Here is a 9,750-nt window from a genome sequence, read left to right on the forward strand (position 1 = left end):
GCTGAGGAGCAGAGCTAAAGAATAACTCAGGTCAGGAGACAGCAGTGTTTAATCCTCAGTGAGTGAGGGGCGTGGACGTTTGCACCAAGTAAGCACCTCACTGGTTTGTTGAGCTTATCTTTTGACTGAGAGATAATGGTTTCCTGTGGATTCTGGCTGCGGTCAGAATTATAGATCATAGATACAAAGTTTGCTTCTCCGTATCCTCTTCTTTAAAGTGGTGTTAATGCGTAGAGCTGATGGATTGCAGGGGGGCAGCAATCAGCACATCAGCAAAACTTTAGATGCAAAATCAGATAGCAAACCAGACTCATATTAGTAATATTTACTACTATTTGTTTTGTCGGATATGTTTTGGAGGAAATATAAGTGCTTCCTCAATTCCTGGAAATATGAGGTGTTGAAAAAAATAACCCAGTCACATCAAACACTATACATGATAATGACTACATTTACTCATGAACTGTACTTAACTAAAATTGTGACATATATCTACTGTACTTAAGTTGATTGATTTTATCCATTTCAAACGTTTATATATACTACATAGGAAGCTTGTAGGTGATACATTGTTTTAAATCAAATTACCCAACTGGATATGAAATAGTAAAAAGTAGCATTGCCTTGATCTGATGCCACATTAAAATGCAAAGTCCATGACCAAACATCAATATATGATGAGGTCGGAGTGTGAATGTGTTGCATTACACCCAAGTTAAGGATCTGAATATGTCCTCCATCAATGGACAATCTTCCCCAACCTTATGCAAACACTTTGAGTTGTCTGAAAATATCCATAAAATATATACCGTAAAACTTCAATCAATAGCCCGGGCTATTATTTGCTTAAATCATTGAAATCAACAGGGCTATACTTGGGACAGGCGTCTACAGACAGGCCTTTAATTCCTTTCACACAAAACTATTGCTCAGCAAAGATCGGGAAATACAATCAAATTGCTGTTATTTAAAGTTTTACAGTAAATAATAATAAATGTAAGGGTGTCCCTATCTTCTCAGTATGACAGTCCATTTATCACATGGTGATATTTTAATTGTGTCCCATCTCTGTTTCATGGTCGTGGACGGCCAGTTCACTTATGTCTCGACAGGTGGTCCAGGTCCAGCCGGAGAGCAGGGTTCAGGGGCCAGGACAGTGGAGCACTGGCCTGTGTGAGTGCTATAAAGACATGGGAGACTGTAAGTGTCTAAACATGATAAAGTATACAGTATGATACACAATATGATGAAATTTACAGTGTATGTGACCATCTGCATTTCCTGAAATGATGAACCACTTCCATAAGATGTCACGTTTTTGTGGACTTTGAGTTGACCTACAGTACTCTGTGTGTGTGGCAGGTTGTTTTGCCCTGTGCTGCCTCCCAGTGTTTACCTGTAAGGTGACCAATGCAGTGGGTGCCTGTCCCTGCCTGCCTCTGCTGGACTGTATCGGCTGCGTACCACCGGCCTCTCTCGCCATGAGAGCATCTGTCAGGGAACGATATGGCATACAGGTAGTACGTCACAGAATTCACTTTTTCAAGGAAAAAAAAATAATCAAAAGCTACATCATATTTTACATGTTGTGAGAAAATGTAGTCATGATAAAGACTATGCTGTTGTATAGATAACAGAGCTTTGTTGGATCACTGTTGAATTATATTTTGATTTTTAAAAGGTTGTAAAAACGTTGATTTCGCAATATTGTTTTAATGTTGTTTCATAAGCTTTACACATTGTTTCAAAACTGTTTCAGTGTTGAAACAGGTTGTTCTGAAATTTTAATATTTTATGAGAATTTTGTTGACCATCAGAATTAAATGTTCACATAATTTCACCCTCATTTCAACACTGAGGGTCGGTCGTGTACCAACTAGGTTGCTTGCTTCCTTTTTTTTTTTTTGGAATCCCCAAAGTTATGCTGCCTTTGTCTTTTTTGTAGACATCTTGAGGTTGAACCATCTTGTCTGAATAAAACTTGATTGGTCAGGCCTGTGCTGAGAAAATAGAAGTTGCACATTCTGACCACATAGAGAGGATGAGCTATCCCAAAATAAAAGATTAATCACATCATACAATGTCCACCCAGCTCAACATGTCGGTCCAAAAACTCCCACTGGTGCTCAGTTGGGTTGATATCTGGTGAATATGAACGCCACAGCAGCATTTTATACTCACCATACACTGAGCCCTGGTGCACCATATGAAAGCATCTGGTTTGATTTCTCCATTGATTTATTCAAGTTTTTCCTTAATTTGTCACCTGTTTGTATGTTTCTTTGTAATTTAGGTAACAGACCGTTTAATATATAAAAAAATAAACAGCAAAGTGGGTCACAGCATGTTACCTAAGTTGAGGGGACAGTATGTCTTTACAAAGTGTCATGGACATCTTTGGAACATTTACATTGTCTTTCATTGACTTCCATTTTTGTTACATTATCTTTAACCCTGAAAGACCAAGACCACCGCCTGGCAGATATAAAGACAGATTTATACTTGTGCGTCAGCTCTATGCAGAGCCTATGCCGTAGCCTACGCAGTTGTGAGCGTTTATACTTGTGTGATGGTGTGTCTGTGTGACTGTGCAATTACACCTGCAAACCACTAGATGGTGGTGGGGTTTCTGTGAAGTGCTGTAAAGATCAGTTGATTCAAAACACACATAACGTAACACAAGTACACAAATCAGCTTTGTTATAACTCGCTGAATTCGTAGACAAAGCACTTGTCTTTTGCTGGACACATTTGTCCCACATTCAACATGCTAATGCTATTAGCAAGGAGCCTTTGGCATTTTACCTTGTATAAATTAGCTTAGCAGCTAGTGTACATTTCGTCTACTCATATGAGGCCAGGAACAACAGCAAATTTAACAAAGGTAACGTTACAAAATTCGTTGTCCAAACAAATACAACATGCTAACATTATTAGCACAAGCCTATGGCATTTTACATTGTATAAAGTAGCCTAGTGACTAGCAGAGATTTTCTCTATCCATATAAAGGATAAATCACACACAGGACTTAAAATGCTATTTTTCTGGAGGCTTTATTGTCTTCACAATTTATTGTTTCTTATCTGAGCAATATAAGTAAATAAAAGCTTTGTTTCCACTGAGGGAGATGGTTTTTATCTTACAAAAATAGCCAGGAGGTCTGCGTCACCGTGACGTGTAGTTACATTTCTGGATTCGACACAGAAGTATAGTCCTGCTATTCTAACTGCTAACCCTGTCCATGTGCTTTAACATGTGGCGCCCCCAGAAATTTTTCATAGGGGTGACCCGATGGGTGCACTGAATATCTTGGTGTTGCACACCAAAACCAAAAGTCATAAATGAATTTCAAGAATTTGATTATTCTGCCAAAGTATATGCAAGTTAAAAACTATGTCAAAATGGAGAGTAGAATTGCATACTGATATACTTTATTTTCTTTCTTTCCAGTTAAGATTTATAATTTTCTAATCTGTATAGATTAATACTGGTGCAGTTAACATTTTAGGTTTCACAATGACCTTCTTTTAAGCAAGCCTTCCCTTGCCTACATGCAACATGGTTGGGACCAATGGATGCTTAAGGTTGACTAGTTTCAGAAGATACTTCTACCTTTGTGTTACTTTAAAAAAAAAAAGAGGGTGCCACAGCCTCTTAGAGACAATTATGTTGGCCTCCAATAATTTTTGCCAGTGGGGGGGTGGCAGCAATTGTATCAGGGTGGCCCCAGCCCCCTCTTGGGTGCACCACTGCCTTTCAATTACATTAATTCCATTTGGGAAATATTAGAGGTGATCACACTAAGATTGTCACTGCAGTCTGATACCATTTCAACATTGCAATTAGAGTAGTTGGTTTCACAGCTTTGACAGCTAACTAACATGACAGCTTCATGTAGCTTTATCATTCTTTTCCAGTACTGTGACAGAAGAAGGAGGGACTGGGAAAATAGTGTTGCCCGGACAAGTTTTCCAAGCCAAAGCTGGAAACATGAGAATAATATTTGTGATTAAATTCTTTCAGTCAAGTGGAGTGGCCCCTGTAGTTGTGATGTTGTGATAAACACTGTCTTGAACAATGCAGCTGATTGCGTACCACCACACTGTGTCCCCAGCTCAATTATACAGAGCTGCTGGAGCTTTCAATAATTATGATTGCTGCGGAGAAGATGGAGATGTTTCAGTGATGAAACAATAACAGCGCACAGGGGAAATAGATGCAGCATCACGTAGGTGTGCCTAATGACACTGGTTATTACTTTAGCAATGCAAACGATGTCTTGAGTCTGTGTAGTGACACCAGATAAAGCTTATATGCTGAGGATGCAGTGAATTCAGGACGCATTTATTAAATTAATAAATCTGCACTAGAGCCATAAATAACTTAATGAATAAGCAACAAACTGTTAGTGCCTTTAAGATGTAGCAAGCTACTCAGGCTGCCCACCCACCGCCTTGCTACGGTGCTGTTTATCCACACTACACACTCACACACCTGCATGCATGCGGACCACAGATCTCAACGGACATCAGGTCACTGATCAGTGCACAGAACCAATACAAAACAGATGTTCGCCACAAAAACAACACATGCAGGGGCCAAGTTGTGAGTTTGATGTTGGATAAGTGGAGCTGGTCGTTTCTGGGACAATGAAGAGAAGGAGAGATAAGGCAGGAGGTGGGAGTGGTTGGAGGCCAGGCAGGCAGAAGCTGGAGCGCTGCCATCGAGAGAAGGAGGTGGTTGGTAATATTTGCTCCTCTGGAGGTGGAGTGGGCTGTGGATCGCTGTCAATACTGCCGAGCATGAGCTAGGAAGGTGCCAGAAGTTCTTATGAAAGCAAGTCCCAGCATGTAGGTTGTTTGTAAAGCAAGGCAACAATTCTCTCATGGGTGGAAGGAGACAATTCTGTAATGGTTTGTATCATGAGAATTAGACTGTGGTTTCAAACAGATTACTTCAGACATTTGGATATATGTTAAAAGTTCTGTTATTGACTTAAAGCTGGGGTAGGCACTTTTGTGGAAAAGGCAGATAAATAAATATAAAAATCATAGGCATTTTAAAAATACACCTTTCTCCTGCAGCTCTTCCCTCTCTGCCCTAAGCCCCTCCCACCACATGACCATGGGCATTTGCACGTGCTTCATACAGTAACCAAGGGTTTTCCATACATTGATTTAATCCAAGAGCAATGCATTCACTTAGCCACACTGTCTCTCTCTCAGACCACAATTGAGACAGGAATTAACTAGTTAGCTACCTCATGGCCCCTTCACCTCAAGCCCTGCCACTATAGACTACCTTACCAGAAGGAGAGCAAGCAGCAGCTCTGGAGATGGTCAGCAGATGTAGCAACTGGAATTCAGCCAACTCAAACCCTGGCACTGTAGGTCACAGCAGGACAAACCTGCGTACAGGCAGCAACAGAAAGTTTGCTGATCTGGTGGGGAGTTGGGAAGATCTGGGATCTGATCCCTGGTGCTAGTGTTTGCGCTGGCGAAATCTGAATTGTAGCTACAGACTGAAGGTCCATGCCTGTATAGTACTTTGAGATGACATAGGCCTATTGTGATTTGAGGCTCCAGCTAGCTACATAAACATGAACTTGAATTAGAAACAGTTGTGAACCTTTGACCTTGGTTAGTAGAAGCATGAGCAGATAATGAGACAATAGGCCCCCGGGCACAGATGCGCAAAAGGCCCCTACACCTCCCCCTACGTAATAGCAAGACATACAGGGTTTGTGGTTTTGCCTCTGTACATTGTTATTATGCATCTTTTAGTGGTTTTGTGAGGTCATTTTGTGTCTCTTAACTGTTCCTTTGCATCTCTTTGTGGTTTTGTTTCTTCTTGGTCTATGTTACAGTAATTTAAGTGACATTCTGCAGATGAAGGCCAGTGGGGGCTCTGACACTTTGGGCCTCTGGGCCTGTTGGCACATTTGGTAATCCATCCATGAGCAAAAGGCTAAACTATTAGCAACATTTTCTTTTCATGTCTGAAACACTTGGCTGACACTGACACATGTTTTCTTTTGTTTACGACCCTATTTCAGACTCTATTTTTTCATACATCTGTCTTCCCTTTTTTTTGGGGGGGGGGGTTGCTTTCCATTGTAGGCAGTTGTTGCCAATACTGGAAGAGTGACTTTATCTGCAGGATTTTCTGCCATTGAATCAGGCTTTCAACATCTTGGATGCACACGTGAATCTGCATTTGTAGAACAGCCAATAGGAACGCCCTCTCTCAAAATGACTTGTAATTGGCTCAAGTCTCCAGCAAGATTTTCTAAAGCCTGAAAGCAGAGCCAAGAGAAGGCGAAGTCTAGTTTTCTCTCAGTCTACTTGAATTACAATATGGTCAAAGGTTATTATGGGATTTTTACCCAATGACACCAACCTGCTTACCCCTGCTTTATGTATTTCAAACCATGCTACTTGCACAGCTCTTGAGATGGCAGTGGTTGGTTGTTCAGTCTACCACTTTGGTCCAGACTTAAATACCTCAACAACTATTAGATTACCATGAAGTACTCTACAGACATTTATGGTCCTAGGAGGATAAGTCCTGACTGATCCCCTGACTTCTCCTCAAGCATCACTATGAGGTTGACACTTGTAGATTTGAATGAAATGTCTTAAATATCGGATGGATTTCTGTGAATTTTGGTACATCACTTAATTGTTAATCTAACACCTTTAACGGGTCAAAATTTTTATTTGTCCAATACTTGGGCTAATGACCAAATACCTGTAAACTAATGCCATCCCCAACAATCAATGACTTGTAGCCTACTTTATGGTAGTGACAGAAGCAAATGTCAGCATGCTAATATGCTAAACTAAGACAGTGAACATGGTAAACATTATATCTGCAGCATGTTAGCATGCTGATGTTAGCATTTAGCTGCTGCTGTGCCTAAGTATGCTATAACCTGAAATGCGCTGTGAGTGTGTTGTAAATGAGTTGACATTAGCATTTAGCTCACTGTTGTGCTTAGTACGGCCTCACAGAGCAGCTAACATGGCTTTAGTTTTGTTTGGTCATACTTCACAACTTAGTTAGCCTACTTCATAACTTTGCCCCTTGTGAATTTATTTTGTCTTTGTTGTACTTTGTAATTCTTTGATAGCTCTTGTTCTTTACATAGGCTATTTTATTTTGTACAGTTTATCAGAGTAGGCCCTACTTTATTTAATCATGCAACCTGCATTTATCAGTGTATCTTAGAATAAACTTGCCAAGTCATTCCAACATGTCAACTCAGACTTTAAGTTGAGACCATACAGTTTTCTGTTTATGTTTACTGTGGTATGAATGTATCTGCATGCAAACTTTAAATCCCCAAACATGTTGCATTCGGACCTGTAATGATGTTTGGAGGCGTCGTGATAATTTTAGTCGTTAATGTCACCCTCCCACATTGAATTCCCAAGGGAGGCAGCGCAGCAGAGAGAACATGTGCTACTGAGCACATTGCAGGTCTGTTGCTCAAGAAAGACGAGCGTGTACATCTTGAGATGTTTATTGTTTTTGCTTTTATGTGGCCGTGTACCAGCACTTACAACACAGTTGTATCAGAATCAAAAGTTGCATTCACATCCTCAGACCTGTAAAGATGCTTGTGGGTGGAGAGATGGTTTCGCTGGTTATGTCACCTCCAACATTAAATTCACAGATGGTAATGCAACAGTTGATGTTACCAGTTGCATCTGTTGTGCTTCATAAATGAAACAAGCTGCAATTAAGGATGATTTTATTTTGATAATTTGATATTAAAAGAGAATGTATGGACTTGCAGGGGACGAGTCTAGAAGTAATAGTAAGTCATCAAAAGTGACAGAAACTGGTCACTGGGCTCCAGCGCTGACTCAGTATCATGAAGGTGAACTCACATGCTCAGGCTGCACATGGAACGATAGGAGCTGCCTGTGTTTCTCAGACTTTATTGATTTATCAAATCTCACCCACCAACATTTCCATCTTGACATTACTGACAAGCTCTTTATCCTGGCTCCTGTTGCTAAGTGCAAAGACTTGGCTGGCAGAAACTCACTGTCCTCGGAGGGAGGATACTTACTGAAACAGAGGAGCATAATTGTTACTGTTACACTGACAAATACACTATTAACTTCAACCAACTGTATAATGCTGTACTGTTTTGCTCACTGACTTATATTTACCTATTTTTTTTTATAACAAGTGTTTGTCTTTGTTGTGGATTGTAATCTAACTAACTTCAAATAATACTGTTAATAACAAAGGATGTGAGTATAAGCTCATACCAGAGTACAACCGGGAAATGAAACTCAGATCTGCTCCATGGTATATCAGGAAAACTGCCTTTTTTGCACCTAAATGCAAATATTCACCTTTTGTTCGAGCCTCCCACCTGTGTTCAGGCCTCTCTCTCCGTGTGTCTTACAGGGGAGTGTGTGGAGCGACTGCCTGTATGGATGCTGCTGCTATCCGCTATCTTGGCTCCAGATCTCCAGAGAGCTGAAGAGAAGAGCAGCATCCCACGCCTCCTCCTCCTCCTCGGTCAGATACACTTCTCTGACCTCCCTGCAGGGGGCGCACTTGGTCTAGGCACATGCGGCACTCCTGTGTTCTGCTGCAGCCTGCCCTCCAGTGTACAGGAGTTGATTTAATCACACTTCCTCTGATCTGCAGCCACTCCCTGTTACCTCAGAGAATTCAGCAGTAACAAAGACTGTCCCACAGCAAGGAAAGTTCAGTTTGTCCCATGATGAAGTGAAAGAAGTGTGAAAAATGTATTAGAATAGTAGAGCAGGGCTAATTTTGCATGTTATTATATGTAGCAAAATTTGCTTAATGTTTTCTTTCAGTGGTGGAAAGTAAATAAGAGCGTATATCCAAGCACTGTATTTAAGTGCAATTGTGAGATACCTCTACTTTACTTGATTTCAGAGAGAAATGTTGTACTTTAACTTCACTACTACTTTTTTATCTGGCAGCCAAAGTTACTAGTTAACTTTCAGTAGATTTTACTTACACAAAAAACATATATCAAGCTTATAAAATTGTTATAAATTAAATAAGTCTTTCTCAACCTTGTTGCCCTGTTACCCTTTAAAAAAAAAAAAAAAGCAGTCTACATGTTTCAGATGTCAGGGTATTTCACATCTGTGACAGCACCATGAATGCTGAAAGGTACATACCTGTATTTGAGCAAGGTATGCCGCCGTCCAGATGACAACGCCAGGCCAGATTCTGCATGCCTTTATAGTAAAAGGGTGTGGGTACTAGACTGGCCTACATTCAGTCCAGACCTTCCTCCCTTTGAAAATGTGCAGCATCTGAAGCACCTTATGCCAATTATGAAGCACAAAATACAACAACGGACACCCCGGACTGTTGAGCAACTGAAGTTGAATATCAAGCAACAATGGGAAAGAATTTCACTTTGAAAAATATAACACTGTCTGACTGATGTTAAAAGAAGGGGTGATGTAACACAATGGTAAACACGCCCCAGTGCTAACGTGTTGGAATGTGTTGCAAGCATCAAATTCAGAGTGACTGTATATTTACAAAACAAACAAACAAAAACAATAAAGTTGATCAGTTTGAACATATCGTGTCTTTGCACTGTATTCAATTGAATAAAGGTTGGAAAGGGTTTGCAAATCATTGCATCCTGGTTTTAATTAAGTTTACAATGTAACACAACTGTTGGAATTGTGCTATGACTTTTCACAACATTTTTATGACATACTATGTTATGA

The 9,750-nt window shown here is 40.3% G+C and overlaps 1 protein-coding gene across 1 annotated transcript; it reads left to right on the forward strand.

The window, feature by feature from the left end:
• The first annotated feature begins 1,100 nt into the window (after positions 1-1,100).
• On the forward strand, positions 1,101-9,750 carry LOC125884227 (placenta-specific gene 8 protein-like). The gene is made up of 3 exons (XM_049569083.1): positions 1,101-1,200; positions 1,363-1,517; positions 8,429-9,750. Exons 1-3 carry the CDS (start codon positions 1,101-1,103, stop codon positions 8,588-8,590), a joined length of 417 nt encoding a protein of 138 aa, XP_049425040.1. The 3' UTR covers positions 8,591-9,750.

The sequence above is a fragment of the Epinephelus fuscoguttatus genome, linkage group LG23 (genome assembly GCF_011397635.1).
Source record: "Epinephelus fuscoguttatus linkage group LG23, E.fuscoguttatus.final_Chr_v1".
NCBI lineage: Eukaryota > Metazoa > Chordata > Actinopteri > Perciformes > Serranidae > Epinephelus > Epinephelus fuscoguttatus.

Excerpts from the sequence above, each read along its gene's own strand:
- LOC125884227 (XM_049569083.1), top strand. The coding sequence starts at position 1,101 with ATGTCTCGACAGGTGGTCCAGGTCCAGCCGGAGAGCAGGGTTCAGGGG. Across the intron at positions 1,201-1,362 it reads CTATAAAGACATGGGAGACT|GTTGTTTTGCCCTGTGCTGC; the intron begins GTAAGTGTCTAA and ends TGTGTGTGGCAG. Across the intron at positions 1,518-8,428 it reads GGGAACGATATGGCATACAG|GGGAGTGTGTGGAGCGACTG; the intron begins GTAGTACGTCAC and ends TGTGTCTTACAG.